Source organism: Littorina saxatilis, linkage group LG1, assembly GCF_037325665.1.
Source record: "Littorina saxatilis isolate snail1 linkage group LG1, US_GU_Lsax_2.0, whole genome shotgun sequence".
Taxonomy (NCBI): domain Eukaryota; kingdom Metazoa; phylum Mollusca; class Gastropoda; order Littorinimorpha; family Littorinidae; genus Littorina; species Littorina saxatilis.
Genome location: NC_090245.1, coordinates 83,844,654 through 83,868,431, shown reverse-complemented (window position 1 = coordinate 83,868,431; position 23,778 = coordinate 83,844,654). Strand labels below are relative to the sequence as shown.

Genomic DNA, 23,778 nt, shown 5'->3' with positions numbered 1-23,778 from the left:
GCAGGCAGTTTGGCAGATCTATTTACCTGCACCAAGAAAAATTACACGACCACACTTTGTTAACATTAAACCGAATGACACTCATCAAATAGACCTGCTGTATTTACCGCATGACACAGTCAGAAGGAAGAAATATAAGTATGCACTGACTGTAGTTGATGTTGCAACAAGATACAAAGATGCTGAACCGTTGACAGAGAAAAGTGCTATAGCTACAGCTGTTGCCCTGCAAGAAATTTACAGACGTGGACCACTAAAGTATCCCAGAATGATTCAGTGCGATGATGGTAAGGAGTTTAAAGGAGCTGTCAACCAGCTTCTGTTAAAACATCATGTTACAGTGAAGAGAGGTATTCCAGGAAACCACAGGTCACAGGCTATTGTTGAGAGCTTTAACAAACAGTTGGCAGAAAAACTGTTTTCATATCAGTACCATCAGGAATTTTTGGACACAGAAAGTAAATTGCGTAACACTGAATGGGTCAAAAGATTACCATCAGTACTTAGAGCAATGAATCTGGAGGTATTTAAAGCTACAGGGTTAAGACCAGTTGATGCAATCAAACAGAAAACAATACCTGTTGCTCCAAAGTCAACAACACCAGTGGCATTACTACCTTTCAATCAGAAAGTCAGATATTTATATGCACCCGGTGAAGCTGAGGGTGACAGCAGGAAGCGTGCAACGGATCCAATCTGGAGTATTGACATTCATGAAATCAAGAGAGTAGTAGAGACAAAACCACCTATATATTACTTGAGAGAACCAGCACCGCAAAGAGCCTTTGTAAAAGAGGAATTACAATTAGTTCCACGTGGTACAAATGTTAAATGATTTTTTATTTCAGATTTTATAGTGTTAACAAAAATGGAAGCTCTGAGAAAGAATTCTAAGCAACTTCATTTTTTTAATTTATATTTTTATTTTGAGTTATAAAATCAAACTCACAGCGATGGAAGACTCTGTATTAGAATCTTTATCGACAGTATTTGACACCGTTGAATTACAAGTAACGGATCCTCAAAATGTGCAGTCCAGTGTGCAAGACGCCATTGAACAAATTCCAAACAATTTGTTGATTGAACCTCCAGTAAAAGTGCAGATAGTCAGTTTAATAAAATACAAAACAGTCAGTGATGAGGTGCTAGAAGTTCATGTTTCAACCAGACAACTAGCACTTAATTCTATGGCAGAATTGAATGGAAACTGGGCAGATGAAATGATGAAACGGTTTGAGCAAGCTGCAGAGGATGCAAAGATGAAAGGATCCGGATGGTCAGAAGGTGAAATTATAAAAATAGAATTGAAGCTAAGTAAATTTGCCCCCATCAGAGGTAGAAGTTACATACCTTTACCTCCTGCTCTTGTCAAAAAACGTGCTGTGCTGAACATAAAGAATGATGATGACAAATGTTTTATGTGGTGTGTTCTGGCAAGACTGTACAGTGTAAAGAAAAATGCAGAAAGAGTGTCTAACTATCATGCATACAGAAATAAACTAAACTTTACTGGTATTGAATTTCCTGTCAGCATTACAAGCATTGACAAATTTGAACAGCAAAACAAACCCATCACCGTAAATGTTTACACGTGGGATGAGGAAGATGAACTGAAACCAGTCAGAATATCAAAGAACTCACCAACGATTGGTGATTGTGATACTAACCATGTTGACATGTTACTAATGACTGATGGTGTAAAATATCATTACACTTTGATTCGTACAATGAGTAGACTGATGGCGAGCACAAGCAATCACAATAGTAAACAAGACTTTTGTAGGCGATGTCTCTTGCGTATTCCATCAATTCATGCAGCACTTATACACAAGCAACATTGTAAGAGCGTTGATGATGCGGTTGTGAAGTTAACAACACCACCGCCAGACAGCAAAGTGTATTTTAAGAATGTATGCAAACTACAGAAAAGTCCTTATGTTGTTTATGCTGACTTTGAATCTATCATTGTGCCATATGAAGGACCTTTACCAAAAGACCTACCTAAAACAGTAACTCTAAGTAATCATCAAGTCTGTTCATATGCATTTATTGTTGTTAGTTCAGATGGTAAACATTCTAAACCGCAATTGTACAGAGGACCTAATGCAGCAAAGAACTTCTTACAGCAAATGAACCAAGTGCGAAATGACTGCTCCAAACAACTGAATCTTTCAGACATTGTTATGAAACCTGAAGACCAAGAACAGTTTAACTCTACCACACAGTGTTGGATATGCGAACAAAGTCTAACACCAAACACAGACAATCCAATAGTAAGAGATCATGATCATGTAAGTGGGCAGTTCCGAGGAGCAGCACACAGCAAATGTAATCTACAATTAAAGTTTGATCCTAAGACTTGGAAGCTTCCAATCTTCTTCCATAACTTGCGCGGTTATGATTCACATCTGATCATGCAGGCAGTAACTGATGAATACAAAGCAAGATGCATTGCGCAGTCTTCAGAAAAGTACATGGCCTTTACTCTGAATAGTTTACACTTCTACGATTCTGCTCAACATCTGATGGGAACACTTGAGTCTTTATCTTCATCACTAACTGCTTTCCCAATCACATGTAAGTACTTTGACAGTGACTTAGTTAGAAAGGGAGTCTATCCATATGAATACATGGATTCGTGGGAGAGGTTTGATGAAGATGAGTTACCACCAAAGGATGCTTACTTCTCACGGCTGAAGGGTAAAGGTATAAGTGACGAAGACTATGAACACGCTAAGACTGCATGGAATAAATTAGGATGTAATACAATGGGTGATTATCATGATCAATATTTGTTGGCTGATGTTTGTTTACTTGCAGATATATTTGAGAATTACAGAAGAACATGTATGAAGCACTACAATCTAGATCCTTCACATTACATATCTGCACCAGGCATGAGCTGGGATGCATTTCTTAGATTTACAGGAGTAAAGATTGACTTGCTATCAGATCTACCTACACTTCAGATGATTGAAAATGGACTACGTGGAGGAATCAGTATGGCTTCACACAATTACTGCAAAGCCAACAACAAATACTTGGACGACTTTGATCCTATGAAACCTTCTAATTACATCATGTATCTAGATGCAAACAATTTGTATGGTTGGGCAATGTGTCAGACGCTTCCACTTCGGAACTTTAAGATCTATTCAGGACCATTTTCACAATGTGTTGTGCTGACAATATTAAAAGCAGGCCCAGACAGTCGAAAGGGATGGATACTAGAAGTTGACTTAGACTATCCACTATCACTTCATGATCTACATAATGATTATCCTTTAGCGGCTGAGAGGTTAAAAGTAAACCCAAGAGAACCTCCAAAGCTGGTGCCCAATCTGTTTCACAAAAAGAAGTATGTGTGTCACTACAGACTGTTACAGTTTTACATTAGACATGGATTAATTTTGAAGGCTGTTCATCGTATAATTTTATTTGATCAAGAACAGTTTATGAAACCTTACATCATGAAAAACACAGAACTGAGAACCAAAGCCGCTGATGCATCAGAGAAAGACTTTTTTAAACTGATGAACAACAGTTGCTTTGGTAAGACAATGGAAAACCCACACAAGAGAAAGGATGTTAGACTTGTTACAAGAGAAAATGAGGCCATCAAGCTGACATCCAAACCACAGTATCAAGACTTTAAATACTTTCATGAACAGCTGTATGGTATCTTAATGAAAAAACTTGTAGTCAAGCTTGACAAACCAGTATTCATAGGCTTTACTGTGCTAGAGTTGTCAAAACTGTTGATGCTTGAGTTTTTGTATGATTATTTGAAACCAAGATATCCCAAATCGAGAGTACTTTACACAGACACAGATTCATTCTTACTTGACATTCCAGCGGATGACATTTACAAAGATCTAGAAGCTGAAAGTCCTGCAGTAAAAGGAAAAGATTCTTTTTATGACACTTGCGACTACCCTAAAGAATCACCATTGCACTCAAATGTTAACAAGAAGGTTATTGGAAAGATGAAAGATGAAATGAATGGGAAGATAATTAAGGAGTATGTTGGATTGCGTGCAAAGATGTACAGTGTTGCAAGTGAGAAAGGGGTGGTTAAAAAAGCAAAGGGTGTAAGCAAACAGGTTGTAAAGTCGAGCATATCGCATGATAACTACAAGGAAGCACTGTTTCAGAAGCGAGTGTTTCACCATGACAACCCTAAGATCAGTTCCGCGCTTCATCAGATCAACACAACTATTGTAAACAAGAAATCTTTAGATGCTAATGACACAAAGCGCGTTTATTCATCACCAGAATATTCTTATGCAATTGGGCACTGGAGAATAACGCGACTCCAAATAGTCTGAGTGTGTAATAAGAATTTTTGTCAATCGGGAAAACCCGCTATGACAGCTTTGTTTTGACTGCAGCGGGGGAGAGGAAGTTGCTTGCGTTTGGGAAGTGTTTGTGAAAGGGGAGTACTAGGCTTTGTTGAGTTTCAAAGCAGCCACCAAGTACACTTATCAAAAGCTTGAATAAAATAAACAAGTCAATTGAATAAGTTAACACTCGGCGGCCGCCCGAAGGCAGCCTTTGAAGCGAAGTGAAGCGTAGTGAAGCGTAGTGAAGCAAAGCGTTGAAACAGAGTGAAGCAAAAACAATAACACAGCTGAAGCAGGGTGTTGAAGCAGGATGATTAAGAAGACAGCCAAAGCAGGGCAGGCGCAGCAAACCGTACATGCATGATCGTTACTATATTTAGAATCACGTCATTACTATTTTTGAAACCGTACATGCATGATCGTTACTATATTTAGAATCACGTCATTACTATTTTTGAAACCGTACATGCATGATCGTTACTATATTTAGAATCACGTCATTACTATTTTTGAAACCGTACATGCATGATCGTTACTATATTTAAACACTTGTCTAACAGTGCAGGCGCAGTGTGATACTTCTGTTGTTGCGCACAAACAAGCACTGTAAGTCTAAGACTGGGACTGTTGGAGCTCTGATGTGACAGGAATATGCGGCGTTTCTGACCAGTACTCTCTGTACTCTTCGATCTGGAGCATCTCTTCGATTTGTTTAAGTTTGCCCATGATAAAACTGATTGGCAAACCAACAGTGGTAAATCGCGGAAATGCATAAAGCGATCTAGCAACGGCGCGTAGTCTACGCGCATGAACATCGGAATAGCCAGTTTTTGCTTTCAACCAGTCAGCCCACGTTTCTTTCATTCTCCCTTCTTTTCTTTGCTTCTCCTGCCATTGTTTGCACATAATCAAAAACTGTCCAAACTGAATGTAAATTAAGATTTGTTGTGCGTCCTGTCTTTTGAGATTTCTCATCCCTTTTTGCAGTCTTTCCACAATATCTTTTTCATTTTCTGCTTGAGCAAAATAAGCATTTGTGAAAGCTTCTGTGGATATAGCATGGCTAACATCTGCTTGGTTTGAAACGAGATAGTGATGTAAATCACTTGGCGTTGTTGGTTCTACTCTCTTTTTCTTTCCGTCTTTTTCTTTGAACAAATCTTCTATCTTCCTTTTTGGTTTTTTGGGTAGTCTCATTAATCCTTCTGTTTTAGCCTTAACTGCTATTAAGGCCATCTGCTCAAAATATTTTCTATTCTCTTCTAGTACATGCTGTTCTTCTTCTGTCCAAAATTCTGATGGTGTTGGCGCTGGTAGTGGGACATTACAAGCTTGTTCCATGTCAGGTAGAATTAAAGTTGTTGGCCGCCTAGAATAATCTAACAATTCTTGATGTCCTGAGCTAACCCTATAGATTCTTGAGACAGGCAAAACACTTTTCTCACAGAAAACACGTCTTCACACCACCACAGCACCAGGAAAAATGACAAACACACGCTGGCTCTTTGGAGAGCGTCTAAAAATAAAGTGGCTTAACCAGGTTGCAGGCCTGGCAAACACACGCTGGCTGTTTGGAGAGCGTCTAAAAATAAAGTGGCTTAACCAGGTTCTGGGTTACTGATTCCGACAGACCCGGCATTGGTTCAAAACAACCTTACTTTACTATATTTTTTTTGGGTATGGATTTATGCAGTATTTTTCTGATTTTGTCGCATGTTTCATTTTAGTAAAAGTTTAGTCCAGAAGCCTATTTTGCGTTAATATTTAGGGTCTGTCGGAATCGGTGAGCCAGAACGTACATTCCCCCTTTCTCTGCCTGCGTTGAAGTTCCCCAAGTATCCTCTGTGTAAAGGGAAGTATCTTTGTTACGTCTGTAGCTCCACTGGATATGATTGAGGCTTCGTGTAAAGTTCCTCTGCAATTTGCTGTTCCAGCACTATTAGTCATCAATATAGAATACTCCACCTGCAAAAATGCCAATAAGACCCCTTATAGTTATGTGTAAAATAACTTCGGATTCATAATGTAGATCTACACCGGAGAGCCAAAATTGTGTGACTAGTCAACTGATGGGTAAACCTGATAAAATATAATCTGTAATTGGTATAACTCGGAAATTGCTGGTTCCATATTTAGCTATGAATCTTCAAATTACAATTTTAAACTGATTTACCCTTCACCTTCGCTTCCAAAAATCGCATCAATCTAAGAGAGGAAACATAAAATCACATATATTGTTGTTATTTGCTTCTGGCCGTTAGATCTGAATGCAGTATTACAACTCATTGTTTGTTGATCTCATCCTTCAGGGCAACAAGGAAAATTAGATATATATGCAGTGTTGACAAAATTTACTTCACTTACCAACTATACTGATGTAAGAAAATAAAACTGGCTTCTCCAGCTTCTGTTGAACAGCCAGGATACAGGCAAAGAGTGGTGCGAAGATCATGATGACATTGGAGATTGTGTTCCCTGCAAAGATACAGATCAACTGAGTAACATAATTCTTGTATGTCCGCATTGTACTAACAAAGAAACTACAATGGGAAGAAGGATAACTTCCTCATTGGGCATGCTTAGAAATGAGAATGGCTAAATACGAGTTATTCCCCTTTTCTACATGCTGATCAGGCAGTCTCCTGCTTTGTCATGACTAGTACAGTCGATCTTTCTCATGCTGTGACTTGCTTTATTTTCACATTTTCCGTATTTAAAACAGCAAAAACACACACACACACACACACACACACACACACACACACACACACACACACACACACACACATACACTGAAGAAGTTTCCATTCTGATTCGGTTATTTTATTTGGTGCTATATGTTTGCTTCACATTGTTTCTTCTTTTACATTGCTTTGGGTATCCCAATTCGCTAAACACATCCATAATGCATGCATGGCTCATTCGAAAGAGGGCAACTGAACAACTGATGCCCAATAGCAATAAATACTGAACAACTGAACAATACATAGCAATAAATGATGACAGTGCCAAGTTTTTAAGTACAAAGTGAAATCATGTGACTGGACAAAGGCACAATTACAAAATACAAATAAAAAAATCGAGGCCCATTTTAATTAAGTTCTCAGCTCATGGGGAAGCATAAGGTGACCCTAGAAACCGAAATTAGGAGACCTCCCGCCCCCAGGGCAGACTACAAAAAAAAAGGGGGGGGGGGGGCTAATTTGTGAAAAAGTATAAAAGGAATCAAAAACTGTATACATGTATTTAGTTAATACCCCAAAAATTGTATAGTATATACAATGTCAGACCCTAAAGAAAGTTTGTTAGTCATTGCTTAGGCAAAAAAGCAAAATAGTCTGTTTACGGTATCCCGACCAACCCTATTTTTTCCCCGCCAACCCTAGACTTTTTTTTTTGGCATTTGGAGAAAAAGAAAGAAAAAAAAATCAATTTTGTTCCTGTTTTTTTGCAAAATAATTTAAAAAGATGGTTATAAAAAAAAATTAAGAAAAGCCGACCTACCGACCCTCTTTTTGTGTGCCTATGTTACTGTGAACAGACTAAAAGGTACATGTATCACAAACAACACACCAGGGATGCTACTCCCCCCTTAAAAATAGCCATGAGTCATAGGTGTGACGTTTGAATCTTTTAGGTAAATAAAACCATAGGCAATTGATCGGAAATATCAGTAAAAATCTTGTATATATACTATACAATTTTTGGGGTATTAACAAAATACATGTATACAGTTTTTGTAAACAAGTTTATTATTTGTTTGCTTGGACCAATCCTCTTGCCGAAGAGTTTTACAATAAAAATTGATTTTACGTCAAAAATATCACAGGAATATCGAATGTTGAGGTAAGGCTGGGATAGCCAAGTTCAAGAATAACGGAAGGTGACTTGAATCTTTTTGAAAATGTATAAAAATATAGATGGTAGGCAATTCAAAATTAAAAAAAGGACTCTCGGAGCATGGACTTAATGAGTCAAAAATTAAAGAAGGCTCTATGAGCCGAAGTACATGTTTTGTCTATTGTCTTTTTTTATTTTGAATTCCCTACCATCTATATTTTGATACAATTTTGGACCCTCTTTGTACGGAGAGAGTTGGCAATTGTTAATCACATTCTCTCATCTCATTGACTCTCCTTCGGCTCCTTGGTAACATGCGTTCCCGTCTCTGCCAGGATTGGACACAGCAGCAGATAAACGGTAAATATGTAACAGGCATAAATGGCAAAATAGCTCGCCTCGCCTGATAATATATGAGACAACTGTTCTATTACAAAGTCTTTCTTGGGAGGCTTGGCTAATTTACTCCCTCGTTTTACACGGGGTTCCATCGTTTTCTTTTCTAATCGGAAAACCTTGCTCCTCAGTTTGTTGACCTTCTGCCGAAGTTCCGCTTCACGAGGGGATGGGGAGGATGACGACTTTGATGCTTTACATCCTATGTCCTCCAGGATCGCCTGAATGTCATCTAAAAAAGAAAACACACACACAAAACACACATAAAATAACATAACCATAACAAGTTACAACCTGGAAGAAATTAAAACACGTGTAATTAAATCACAAAATGAAAATAAACAATAGCGTAGGAAGGCAGGCCAGAAATGAAGTGTATTAGCAACTATGGATACGATGTGGAACAATGATGGAATTGACCTTGTTTGGTACTGAATGGGTGAGGCCATTAGAACTGTACCCACGGAATACGCGCTATATAAGCTTCATATTGATTGATTGATTAGGACAACAGTATCAGGTAAACTCCTCACACACCATGCCTCTTTCTTTCTTTCTTTATTTGGTGTTTAACGTCGTTTTCAACCACGAAGCTTATATCGCGACGGGGAATGGGGGGGGGGGGGGAGATGGGAATAGAGCCACTTAATTGTTTCTTGTTACACCATGCCTCTAACAGGATATGTTTCCCACCTTTACGTGTGGGAACTACAGGTACAATTTCATCCATCCATGCATCTGCCCTATACAGCTTCTTCTTCTTCTTCTTCTTCTGCGTTCGTGGGCTGAAACTCCCACGTGCACTCATTTTTTTTGCACAAGTGGAATTTTACGTGTATGACCGTTTTTACCCCGCCATTTAGGCAGCCATACGCCGCTTTCGGAGGAAGCATGCGGGGTATTTTTGTGTTTCTAAAACCCACCGAACTCTGACATGGATTACAGGATCTTTTTCGTGCGTACTTGGTCTTGTGCTTGCGTGTACACATGAAGGGGGATAAGTCACTAGCAGGTCTGCACATAAGTTGACCTGGGAGATCGGAAACATCTCCGCACCGCTTAACCCACCAGGCGGCCGCGACCGGGATTCGAACCCTCGACCTTCCGAGTTAATAGACCGACGTCTTACCACCCCGCCACAGCGCCCGTCACCCTATACAGCAATTATCAACTATGTAATGGATGGGTTTAAACATTTTTTGATGTCAGGGTGTTCTACATGGTTAAAAATCTCTTACCTGGTTGAACAATTTGTGCATCAGGCGACAGGTCGGTGCTGGCTTCATTTGTAGCTACCCTTTGCGATGGTGGCTTCCTCCCACTAGCAACCTGCAAATGCACAGCTCTTAGTTTAACAGACAAACTTACAACCAACACCCAGTCACAATGAAACAATTCTCCCAATTTCATGGCATTGGTCTTAGGCCACACAAAAAAGTGTATGTTTCTGGTAAGGCAAAACAAAAAATAATCTGTTTACGGTATCCGGACCGACCCTATTTTTTTCCCACCGGCCCTAGACTTTTTGGGGGCATTAAAAAATAAAATTAAAATATTCAGATGGCTAAAATACAAAAATAAAAAGCCGACCTACCGACGCTATTTTTTGGGGGCCTATGTTACCTTAAACAGACTTTTTTGTGGCCTAACATGACTAAAGGTGCAGATTTTTTTCTAAACTTTTTTTTTTAAACCATCTTTTTAACTTATTTTGTTGAAAAACAGGAAAACAATTGATTTTCGAATACCCCTTTTATTTTTGAAAATGCAAAAAAAAAAGTCTAGGGTCGTCGGGAAAACATAGGTAGGGTCAGGTGACCAGAAACATACAACTTTTTTGTTGTTGACGCCGACGCTATACTTTTTTTTTGCCATTTGGGGCTGTTTTTTTTGCAAAATAAGTTCATCATATCATCATAATCAAGACGTCGATCCAAAATAAGTAACTTTTTTTTGTTGGCCTTATAATTTTTTTGCGCTAAATGCAAACAGGCATTATTTGATGGGAACAATGCTGTTTTTTTCAATTCTTATCTGCCTCAAACTTGTCATTACTCAACCTGCATTTAATAGTGTGCTTCTTTGGTTTGCAAAAACCTAAAACCAATAAATAAATAACCTTCGGTGGTGGATTGGGCACTGCAAACAATGTCGGGACAGCATTCCACACAAGTGATCCTCTCTGCAGGATTGTTTTACTGGTTGGCCTCAAAGTGATCAGTACAAAGCTTGAGACCTTGAACATCAGCTGGCTGCAACTTTTCAAAGTCCTCTCGCTTGTGAATTGCATCCATATTCTGCACCTAGTTTGACAATAAAAACAACAATGTTATTGTTAAACTAAGCAAAAAGGAAAGACAAAAAAAGCTAAATCAGATCTTCAGTCTAAATCTAACGCTCTGCCTGAACGCAAAACGGATGAGTGATGTACTTTTGTACTGTAGTTTTCCCGTAAGCAAGGTTTGATAAAGTATTCGGCAAATATGCCCACGGGTTGTTTTGTACTGACTGCTGACTCACACTCGATCACAGTTGAGTACTCGCTGACGCTGTAGTCTACTGAGTGAGTTGACTCGAGCCGCACATTCTCATTCTGAAGAAGGTAAACCTGATGAAATAATCACTGCACAACCCACCTTTTTTCTTCTTTAGGGAACTTGTGGAAAGTTTTCCCGAAGCAGCTCTGTTTGTAACGGGCGTTCTTGCAACAAAAAGCCGAGCACAATTTACCACCACCTCGCACGCGATCGGTACCTACGCGATCCGCCATTTTGTTTTCGCCGCCAGCATGTAACTAGGGACGATAACCCACAAACACTTTTTCGCATTTTCTTCGCAAGTTCCACGTCTTCCTCATGTACAGTGTTTGGTACTAATTACTAGAGATGTGTAACCAAAATGTATTTGTATGTGTGCATTGGAGAAAGAAAATAATTATACAATGACATGAGAACAGATGCAGTTTTTAGCGGTAGATCCATTCAATCCAACACTCACTCAGTGACGGCTCAATACAGATCAATATTATGCGTGGTGGTGGGAGGGGGGGGGGAGTGGGGTGGCACGCACAGGCGTCATCCTCAAACTCAAACAAAAACTTTTTTTCGCAAAGGGGAAGATTCAACAACAGGAAAGGCATTCAATATGCTGCGAAAATGAGTGCTGTGATGTTGAACGAGATCGCTACCACTATCGACTACATGTAGCGCCACCAATATGAGATCACATATATACCAGGCATGAGATCGCATTTTGGTTGCGCTACCAGTACTCACCTTTGTCGTTTCTCATATAGGTTTAACCCCTTCACTGCCCACCCCGTATGTAATACGTGGTCATTTTCTGTTTATCGTACGCCCATAACCGTATCTCATACGTGGGATTTGTGTCAACAACATTTCAGGACATTTCTGAAAACTAAATGGGAGGTAACCACTGTCCAAGTACTTGTAGGGGTTCTAAACACAGTTCTTTCCCATAGACCGTTCGGATAAGTTACTACCACTGTGGCAGTGAAGGGGTTAATACTGGTAGCAATCTTATTCTGGTCAATGACATTATCATGCCATGCGCATGCTGCCACAACATCGCTGAGATGGCGAACGTGCAACTCAGTAGAAAATGCAGCCATCGCCACAGACGTATCAACAAACTTTGTGGGTGAATTCTAACTCTCGACATAGTGAACTTGAATGGTATGATGTATTCAACGTCGAAAGAAGCTGAAGACCTTAAAGGCACAGTAAGCCTCCCGTAAATCATCACAGATACTGTCAGGCTTTTGCACACAGTACAAACACCCTTTCATTTAAACACTTACCGCTTGAGAACATCTTAGATGCCCTCCGTAAAGAGCGAGAAATGTTCAATGGATTAGGGGAAGCGTACTGTGCCTTTAATTTACCAGAGGAATCAGTGTTTGTTTGAAACTGGCGGTAAACATATCATAAGGACATGCGGGGTTCTTATGAAGTTTTTCGTATACGATCGAGACACGCATACCAAGCATACTTCAGAGAACAATGCAGAAAAAGAAATTTAGTTTATCTCTGGAACTGAGAGTAGGCCTATATCGACTGGACCCTTGTAGTAAAATGTAAGCAAGGACGTTGCTACCTTTGAAATATTTCCTTATTATTCTCTTGTTTTCTTCTTCTTTTTTTCCCCGTCTATTGCAATTTAACAAGGGAAGCCGGAGGGGTGGGGGGGGGGGGGGGGGGGTGTGAAGTTATATGATCTGCATAGTTGTGTTGATTGAGCAACACAATTCTCAGTTATTATTTCTGAAAATTCCAATATATGTACGATTACCTAGTCCAAGCGACATAGCCAGGTAACGTTGTGGGAGCAAGTGTTTTTAAAGATTGCATCGTGTTGGATATAAATTCAAACGTCAGTGAATTAACACAGAACAATTTAAATGCATCACGCATACACCCACATAACACGTGCGTGCACGTACGCGCACGCACGCCCACCTGTGCTTTGTATACCGCGTGAACATCTCTGCTCCTGTCGAACAAATCAACAGATGTGTGTGAAAAGTATGCAGTGCTGTGACTGTTCGAACAGAAGACATCATCCAACACTTTCCTTCCTTTGCTCTGTACATACACAGACACGCTTAATTGTGTCGTATCTAATATGGAATGTATAATTATGGGATCGAGTCTATATAAACACCTGGGATTATCAAACAATCCCAGTCGACAGTTTTTTTTTAAATGTGTGTTAGATACAACTGCTAATTCCGCCTGATCGTATGAAGGAGTTTTTTTCAACCTCTTTGGGTATAGTCGGCAGGATAATTAAGATAATTCACCGTGTAGTCGGAAGGAAAAAGAATTCCTTCTCTGAGATTCTCGGTCCCCTGAAAGGATTAATAAAAGTCATTTTTTATGAATAAAGAAAGCTTTGTTACGTAACACTTTGCAAACAGACAACCATACATGAAAATCCCTCCTCACGCACATATGGGACTTAAAGGCCTACATGTATCAAGAAGCCAGTGGCCGAGACCAAAGGGTTTATGAAGAGCCTCTTACTTTGAACGTTCATCATTCTGACTGCCTGAGACTGGTCCTTCTTACTCACTGCATTTGATTCAGCCATTTAAGAAAGAAATCGACATTGTGACGGTAATAGTCGTTACGCGTGGTAGAAAACTCCTTATACGACCAAGTCGGAACGGCAAATACTAATTCCCGACTTTGAACAGGCCAAAGAAGCTCGCCCTGTCGTCATGGGAGACAGCTTCAGGGACCGATACCTTCACGAAGAGCCCGTCACCCTTGTGCAAAAAGAAGAGACCCCCTACGTAGCTACTGTGACGATCTGTGTCGTCATTGAATCGCGTGTGACGCGACTTTAACAAGATCCCCGTTGACGCAGGGTATGACAAGCTGTTTCGCATGACGTAGCTGCTGGCAAGCATGGAGGTGAGGGGCTTATCGGCCTTGTTGTAGAGGATCTGACAGTAGACGAAGTAGAGACCCGGAGTGACGACAGTGATCTTGTTGTTGTCCTCAAAGACCAGACCCTGTCGCACGTGAGACATGGGGCTTTCTGCGTCTGACTTCCATCGCTGGATGCCGGGTTCGTCTGCTGAAAATCCAGAGGGAAATAAGATAATATATACAGTACTGTTGAAGAGGTTCTATGTATATTTATGTCTGTCTGTCTGTCTGGCTGGCTGGTTGGCTGGCTGGTTGGCTGGCTGGCTGGCTGTTTGTCGGTCTATCTATCTATCTATCAAATCTATCAAGTCTGGCTGACTGGCTGGCTGGCTGGGTAGCTGGCTGGCTCTTTGTCTACCTACTCTTTCTATCTATCTATATATCTGTCTCAGTGTCTGGCTGACTGGCTGGCTGGCTAGCTGGCTGGCTCTTTGTCTACCTACTCTTTCTATCTATCTATCTATCTATCTATCTGTCTCAGTGTCTGGCTGACTGGCTGGCTGGCTAGCTGGCTGGCTCTTTGTCTGTCTACCTACTTTATTTTTTTGTCTATCTATCGAGTGTTCATATGTGTTTTTTGCTGTTGTTGAAGGAAGGGAACAGCTGGCTGTGATGAGATTGATCGATCGATATCCCTCTCTGTTTTTGTTATACCTCGCTGTCTCTCTCTCTCTCTGTTTCTATTTGTCTGTCTGTCTGTCTTGTTCTCTCTGTCTCTGTCTCTGTCTCTGTCTCTCTCTCTTGTTCTCTCTGTTTCTCTCTGTCTCTCTCTCTGTCTCTCCGAGTCTCTCTCTGTCTTGTGTTCTCTCTGTTTCTCTCTGTCTCTCTCTGTGTCTTGTTCTCTCTGTTTCTCTTTGTCTCTCTCTCTCTCTCTCTCTCTCTCTCTCTCTCTCTCTCTTTCTCTCTCTTGGTTTCTCTCTGTCTCTCTATCTCTTTCTCTCTCCCTGTCTCTCTTTCTCTCTCTCTCTGTTTCTCTCTCCGTGTCTCTGTCTCTTTGTTTCTCTATCTGTCTCTCTTTCGGTTTCATACCTGGACTGTTTTGGCTGAGTTTGGCAAAGTGCCAAAGATCGGGAACTGTAAACATCTATCGTGTTACGTAAACTGCCGGTGACTGCAATACTGCATTTACATGCAATGCAATCTTCGTGCGAAGCTCTCTCTCTCTCTCTCTCTCTCTCTCTCTCTCTCTCTCTCTCTCTCTCTCTCTCTCTCTCTCTCTCTCTCTCTGTAGAGAGAGTGAACGAGAGAGAGAGAGAGAGAGAGAGAGAGAGAGAGAGAGAGAGAGAGAGAGAGAGTTACAAGAAAGTGGTTCCAAGTGCCTTCAAACAAGTTCTAATCCGGCGACAGCTGACCTACAGTATACAATGCCAAATAATGCCATAAATTATATGCATCTCTCCTAGGCCTTAAACTAATCAGGAACAAGGAAATCCGCTCGAGATACGCGTTCGGAGGATACAACTTTCACAGTAAACATCAGCAGTGTCAGAGCCTGGCTGCTTCCAGTGCCAGAGAGTCAACTTTTGTTTGTTTTTTGTTTTTAAATCAATTTTGTAAGTGACACCTTTGTCAAGCTGGGAAATTATTTTCGCGAAATATTTAACTCAGGGTTTTTTTTTCTTTTTTTTTTTAAATAGCAGTCTGGTTGGTTTTTGCCATGCGGTCAAGTGGAAGCACGCTCTTATCTCGTGTCAATCAATGCCTGGAAAGATACGTGGTGGTTCACACGATTGTTTGAGGAAAGGAAAGGTACCGTTAATCCTTTCAGCCAAACATCATGAAGCAGTTCATTGTTACTTTCCAGCGAAGCCCAGCATGAATGTTTCCAGCAGGAGCGGCTCAGAATTAAACTCAATCACATCTGACTAACTGACCTTTCTCTTTAGATCTGTATCAGTGAGTGTGGTCATCTAGAATTGATTCTAATGTAAAGCGCCATGAGACTGCCATTTGGCAATAAACAACGCTATAAAATAATGTTTTATTATTATTATTTAAGTTATTGAGACATCCCAGTGCACTAAGGGATTTATAGAGCAAATCGAGAAAATTCAATATTGTATTATTATTATTTTGTTCGCAGATGTCCGGACGAACGCTCGGCAGAACCCGCTGAGTGTCGGACCAGAGATCGGCATTTGTCGTCATGTTTCGGATGAGTGCTCGGCATTCATCGTAAGGCGAGAATCCATCAGCATGTTTACGCTTACAAGTCACTGAGGACGTCTCTTCACGCTCTCACGCTCTCACGCTTTTCAAAGACAAATACAAGAGGAAAACTGACAGGGTACTTCTGGCGTGGCTAGTATGATCCTTGCACCCTGATGTTCATTAATTACGGTCAGTAGTTTCGCACTGGTCACTCATTCTTTGGATTGATCTGACCCGGCGGTGTGGTTGACTTTGGTTGGGTATGGTGAAAAAGTAAAGACGGCTATGCGTACGGTTCCAAATGGCTTTGACAGAATTCAGAAAACAAAAAAGTTTACGGGAGGGGGGGGGGGGGGGGGAGAAACTCACACACACGGATATCATGACATTGCACTGAAACTTTAAAGGCGCAGTCCTTCCGTGAAAGCATTTCGGCTCGCCGTTTCAAAAATGGCCGGGCTTGTACACGGGATAAGGCCGCCCCCCACTTGGTCACATACCAAGAACCAGCACCCTGACTGCTTGCTCTGGTGCGTAAGAATTTTTTGTAACGAATTAATTTATGGTAAATAGTAATTCATCAAAAAATTATTAAATGTGTGTGTGTGTGTGTGTGTGTGTGTGTGTGTGTGTGTGTGTGCGGACGTGCGAGCGTGTTTGAGTGTGTGTGTGTGTGTGTGTGTGTGTGTGCGGGCGGGCGTGCGAGCGTGCTTAAGTGTGTGTGTGTGTGTGTGTGTGTGTGTATGTGTGTGAGAGAGAGTGTGTGTGTGTGTGTGTGTGTGTGTGTGTGCGTGCGTGCGTGCGCGCGTGTGTGCGTGTGTGTGTGTGGATGGGCATGCGTGCGTGCGTGTGTGTGTGTGTGTGTGTGTGTGTATACATGTTTGTGTGTGTTCGTGTTTGTGTGTGTTCGTGTTTGTGTGAATGGGCGTGTGTGCGTACGTGTGTCAATAGCCTAACTGCAGACATCAGGTTTATCTGAAGAAAATGCTAATTTCTCGCTGGTTTAAAGCTCAGAGACTCATGACACAAAGCACACAAACTTTAGAAGTCTCTCTTTTTTAAATTCAATCCTCAAACTGGTGCTATTATAAGCGTAAACTGACAGATAAATAAATTAAACAAAGTCATACACTAGGCCTACAAGATGCTCGCCCGTAAAACTACCCGTGTGGAATTCATGTGCGTAAGTGTGTGCGTGCGTAAGTGCATAAGTGCGTAAGTGTTTGTATGCGTGTGTGTGTGTGTGCGTGTGTGTGTGTGTGTGTGTGTGTGTGTGTGTGTGTGTGTGTGTGTGTGTGTGAACGTTTTCCCGTACTCCATGTTCAAGCCTGGGCAAATCGATGGTGATTTACAAGGGAGTTTACACGAGACAGAGAAGGTTCCTTAAATAAAAAAACAGAACAGAAAGAAACATATCAACGCTAGAATTGATAGACTTACGTGGCTCAGGCTTAGCCTACACGCGACGACGAATGGAGAGAGCAAACCCCGAACAATTCCATCAGTGTTTGCAAACAAACGCTTCCTTTCTGTGCAGATCAAAAGAACGCGACGCTGTCGGGGAAGAATTTAACCTTCTGATCGGTGAAAGAGATCGTGATCCTGAATTCCGAGTTCTCCGATAGTGTCCTCTTGCTTAAAGCAAAGAGTGTAGGGATAGTACACAGGGCCGGACTACCGGGGGGTTATGGGGGTTGCGCAACCCCCCCCCCCCCCCCCCCCCTAGCCTAAACATGTACCTTACTTATTTAATTTTTTTTTTTATTATTGCTTATTTTATGCCGTTTCATGCAAGGAGCGACCATTTTCCTATCTCAGAATATGACCTACCCGTCAGCTTCAGGGGGCTTCGCCCCCTGACCCCCACAACGAGGGGGGGGGGGGTGGGTTCTAGGGTTTCCGGACCCCCCCCCAGCCAAAAAATAAAAATATTGAATGAGGTATGCATTTCTTTATTTTACATTGAGTTTCCATTTTTGGGGTATTAATCAGTGACAAAATCTGCTGCCTGAAACTGGTAATGATCATCCTCAGAATGCACCAGATTGCACCATTTTGCATCCTTTTTTCAAAATTTTCCGGGGGGGCATGCCCCCGGACCCCCCTAGCAAGCTAGGCGCTTCGCGCCGTCGGCTCGGCGCTTCGCGCCTTCACACCCATATCTTCACAATATACTTTTGAAAAAAACCAGTCATAAAATGAACTGATCCGCCCCTGCCGCCAGGGGGGACATCCCCCTGGGCCACCACTGGCAACCCCCCCCCCCCCCCCCTCCTCTTCGCCTAGTCCGGCCCTGGTACACTCTTTGCTTAAAGGCAATTCCTTCCCGTTTAAACTCTACCTCCGCTTGATCATACAGGGTGACCCCAAAAAAAGAGTACCCAAACAAAACGTCATAAATTGAACAAAACTAAAGCAATCTTCATAAAATGTATTTACACACACAAGTAGCCTCTGCATGATTTCAACAGAAAATGTTAGCGTTCTAGCTTGTCTTTCAGGAAAGTTATGCTCATTCTACAGAACATGCTCCAAATGGCCTCCCCCGGATTTAAATCCCCCAGATTTCTATCTTTGGGGGTTCCTGAAAGACAACGTCTACAGGAACAACCCACAGACAATCACAGAACTCAAGCGAGCCATCACAACAACCATTCGCGGAATCTCGCAACAGGAGTGTGTGCGGGTGATTGATAACTTTGCGCGGCGAGTTCAAGTTTGCCTGAATCGGCGTGGAGGCCATTTGGAGCATGTTCTGTAGAATGAGAATAACTTTCCTGAAAGACAAGCTAGAACGCTAAAATTTTCTGTGCAAATCATGCAGAGGCTACTTGTGTGTGTAAATAAATTTTATGAAGATTGCTTTATTTTTGTTCAATTTATGACGTTTTGTTTGGGTACTCTTTTTTTGGGGTCACCCTGTATGATACACAAACTCAACAACCCGAGTGCTTGGTTTTGTGAGCTGGAATTGTTTGTATGATTAGTTTTAAAGGGACACGAATGGGTGTTACAAAATAAATTCAACATACATTCAACATTAATTCAAATTGTCTATCTGTCTCCCTGTCTGTCTGCCTGTCTGTCTGTCTGTCTGTCTGTCTGTCTGTCTGTCTGTCTGTCCTGTCTGTCTGTCTGTCTGTCTGTCTGTCCTGTCTGTCTGTCTGTCTGTCTGTCTGTCTGCATTCGTTTGGTTTGATCTGTCTGTCTGTCTGTTGTTGTTTTTTGTTGTTTTTGTTTGTGCGGGGTTTTATTTGTTTTTATTTGTTAGTTTGTTTGATTGTGTGTGTGTCTACAGTCGGTTTTAATTTGACTATGTTTGTGTTTTTGTGTTTTGATGTGTGTGTGTGTTTTGATGTGTGTGTGTGTGTGTGTGTGTGTGTGTGTGTGTGTGTGGGGGGTGTGTGTGTGTGTGTGTGTGTATGTGTGTGTGTGTGTATGTATGTGTATATATATGTGTGTGTGTGTGTGTGTGTGTGTGTGTGTGTGTGTGTGTGTGTGTGTGTGTGTGTGTGCAGACGGATAGACAGACAGATCGACACACAAACCCGCAGGCAGGCCAACAGTCTGTCTGTCTATCTGTCTGTCTGTCTGTTTGTCTGTCTGTCCGCTGCCTATCTGTCTACCCTCCTGCCTGCCTGTATTTTTCTGTTTTTGATGTATGTGTTTTGTTGTTGATCTTTTTGAATTTGATTTGGTGTTTGTCTGTTGGCCGGCCTGCCTGCGTGTTTGTGTGTCGATCTGTCTGCCTATAATAATAATAAGAATAAGAAGAACATTTATATAGCGCTAAATCAAAAACTTTCGTTAAAAAAGGCTTGCTCTAAGCGCTTGACATCTAAACTAAAACGTCATTCACACTCTTTACAATGATGTACAAGAACTTCATGTCACACTCTTTCATTCAGTATAGCACCATTCACACAGTTGTTATTCTGTACAAGACAATAAGTTAGTCTAACATTTAGAATGTTCATAAGATGAAAACAAGAGAAAACCAGACTGATTAAAACAACTGCTTAGTGCTAACAAAGCATGAATCTTAATGATAACGTAATACATGTTTAACTGTTAAGACCATAAAAAAACCTATATATGCTAAAATAACTTCGAACTTTTAAGAACTTCTTATAAGATACACAGCACATCTAGATAAACACCAGAATGATAAAACAAAAGGCAACTCGTTAAAACTATTAAATGCATCAATGTCTAAAACACGAAAGACTCAAATATAAGATACACAATTCTCTAAAATTGTTTATTACAACTGAAACCGACCTGCTCAAAGTAAACCATACCCACCCCCTCCCTACCCACCCCCAACCCTCCTCCTACACTAAATACTAATTATTTCTACTCTTAACTTCCCAACTACACGTTATCCATAAACTATGCACAGGAACATGTGTGTCAGCATTATGTGGCACCGACATGACTTGTGCATATCTAGCCTACAGCTAAGGGTTAAAGTTAAAGGACTACTGCAGTGAAAAATTATATTTATAATAATTTAAAACAAAAGACAAAAATAACAAGCTGAATAGAGATGGAACCGTTACAGAACAGGATGGCAAAATGTTGCGACTTTAGGAGTTGTGTTTCAGGAAGAGGTGAGTTTTGAGTGCTCGCTTGAATGACTGTACTGACTGAGAGTGGCGAATGTGAGAGGGGAGAGAGTTCCATTGAGTAGATGCGCAAAATGCAAAAGTGCGTTGTCCATATGCTTTTGATTTTGTGTGTGGGATGACTAGGGTGCGGCTATCAGAAGAGGAGCGGAGTTGTCTAGCAGGAGTGTATACAGTGAGAAGTTCAGAGAAATAAGCAGGAGACGAGGCAGAGAAGAAGTGAAAGCAGAGAGTGGACAGTTTGTATTCAATGCGGGCTTGGATGGGTAACCAGTGGAGTGTGCGGCGAAGTGGTGTGACATGATCTTTTTTTCGTGCTTTGAGGATCAGGCGTGCTGCAGAATTTTGAACTTTCTGTAGTTTGTGCAGGAGGTAGAGTGGACAGCCAGAGAGAAGAGAGTTACAGTAGTCAAGTTTAGAAAGAACAAGAGAGCAGACTAGAGTGTTTGTAGTTTGAACGGACAGAGTATGGCGGATGGTTGCGATCTTGCGGAGTTCAAAGTATGCGGACCTACAGATGTTGGAGATGTGCTTGTTGAGTGTCATGTCTGAGGAGATGGTGAAGCCGAGGTTTCTAGCTGAAGAAGAGAAAGAGATGTCGGTATTGCCTACTTGGACAGACGAAGGTTGAGAATTTGGGAACTTAGTGGACTTTTTCATACACACAGACACACACATACATACAGACACACACACACACATTCACACATACACACACACACACTCACTTGTGCTTGTGTCCGTGCGTGTGCATGTAAAATTGTGCGTGTGTGTGTATGTGATGCGTGTGTGTGTGTATGTAATGCGTGTGTGTATGTGTGTGTATGTAATGCGTGCGTGTGTGTGTGTGTGTGTGTGTGCATGTGTGTATGTGTGCGTGCGTGCGTGCGTGCGTGTGTGTTATTATAAGCGTAAACACACAGATAAATAAATTAAACAAAGTCATACAATACAAGATGCTCGCCCGTAAAACTACCCGCCACATTCCTGTGGATTTCCTGTGCGTGCCTGCGTGCGTAAGTGCGTGCGTAAGTGCGTATGTGCGTGCGTAAGTGTTTGTGTGTGTGTGTGTGTGTGTGTGTGTGTGTGTGTGTGTGTGTGCGTAAGTGTGTGTGTGTGTGTGTGTGTGTGTGTGCTTTATGTGCGATGTTTAGTCGCTTAGTTCTTTATGTGCATTTTGTTCATTTAGTTTGCAATTTTGTCCATGTTGTTATATTGTGTACTAACTCTCACTGACAAATAAATAAAAACAATAATTGCTGATGCTGAATATCAGTATATTGGCAACACTTCCCCTCCATCACCTTACTCTCATCTTAAAACAATATTTACCTTTCTTTTGTGTAAAATGATTAGGAATGCGTTTTTGTTTTGTTTTAATTGAATTAGTTATCCTTCGTTAACATTATACAGTGCATCAAAACCTACAATAAATCGTAAACTGTGAATTATGTTTCATCATGTGTCTGTTAAGTATTCTTCAGTAATTTGTTTAGGCCAAAAAAGTATTTATTCATACGTTATCCTATTTTTCAACTATGTTGCGGATGAAAACAGAAGTAGAGCAGTGGAAATCCTGTTACCATAGTTGACTCGGTCATCTTCATGGTGTTCTGGAAACACAAATGATCTGATATGTAACAATAATAAGTAAACTTATAGTAACCAACGGATGGCATTCGAAATCCTGTATGCAATTACAACAAAAGCACACACACAGTAACACCCCTTCCCACATCCCATACTCAAATACACACACACACACACACACACACACACACACACACACACACACACACACACACACACACACACACACACACACACACTAAAACACGTACACCGATACACACACACTAAAACACACACACACACACTCACACACACGCACGCACGCATGCACACACACACACACACACACACACACACACACACACACACACACACACACACACACTGAAATTGAATTTTTAAAAAAGAAAGGAAAGAATAACCCTCCCAAAATATGACCGCTTTCGCCTCACGCTTGTGGTGAACAAAATATCTGACCTGTTCGTGTACTTAATACATAGAATTTTATCTCACAAGATTTTACTCTGTTAGTTAAAACTCATTTTTGATTTCCTGACATTTATTTAAACCTCCATAATATCGGAAAACATTTTCGAATCGACGTACGTATATCACCCTGGAAAATTCCAGATAACGATAAACGATAACGAGCTGTACAATATATACACAATCAAGATAAATCCATTAGCAGAAGCAAAAAAATGATCAGCTAATATGTGCATTAGTATGCTTGAGTACGGATCCTAAATTATGTCAAATAGTGTCACGATATTAAAATTGAATGAAGTTTTGTTTAAGACAAGCAAAAGAATGAGTGTGTGCCGAAGATATCATAATTATGTTGATAGTTGAAAGTACAGTAATGCTGGAGTGGGATATTTTATCACTAAATAAACTTACAATTCACAGACGAACACGTGCTGATCATTACAACGGTAGTCGTGCCACCTATGATTGGTTCTGATGAGAACACAGTGCTCAGAATTGGAACTTGGTTCGTTGGAATCCCATTTAGTGTAGTATGCGACAGAGCTGGATTTGATCCATTTGTAATGATTATGGGACAAAAGGTCGTTCAGGCCGATCCAGGCATCCTTACCTGTTGACAGACAAGAAGATGTAACAAAGTACAACAAAAGCGATGAAAACGTTATTTTTTTCTCAAGACAATCCAGAGAGTTTGTCCATGTGTACGCAGAAAAAGGCCCTAATACACGAGGTTAGGAGGAGTGAGCCTGTGCAATTGTAAATGTCTGTGTTACAAACTTCGTAGGAAACGAAGAGACTTTTGTTTAGTTTCGCGACGCATGGTTGGGGTTAGTGAGAGTGTTGTAGTGGTGTTGTGATGAGAAGACAGTACGAAGAGAGCTACACCAGGCTGTAATGTGTGTG

The 23,778-nt window shown here is 41.1% G+C and overlaps 1 protein-coding gene and 1 long non-coding RNA gene across 2 annotated transcripts in view; both read right to left on the bottom strand.

Moving 5' to 3' along the window:
- Nucleotides 1-7,150: 7,150 nt before the first annotated feature.
- Nucleotides 7,151-10,852, bottom strand: LOC138981914 (uncharacterized). Its single transcript, XR_011460737.1, has 3 exons — nt 10,699-10,852; nt 9,818-9,908; nt 7,151-8,811 (listed from the first exon to the last, which is right to left on the bottom strand). It is a non-coding gene; the product is annotated as an uncharacterized lncRNA (long non-coding RNA).
- A 1,022-nt stretch (nt 10,853-11,874) lies between these two features.
- Nucleotides 11,875-23,778, bottom strand: part of LOC138981873 (CD40 ligand-like) — a 21,085-nt gene continuing 9,181 nt past the window's right edge. The window contains exon 5 of the mRNA XM_070355024.1: nt 11,875-14,183. Within this exon, the coding sequence (XP_070211125.1) occupies nt 13,777-14,183 (407 nt within the window). The 3' untranslated portion in view covers nt 11,875-13,776. The remainder of the gene's footprint in view (nt 14,184-23,778) is intronic.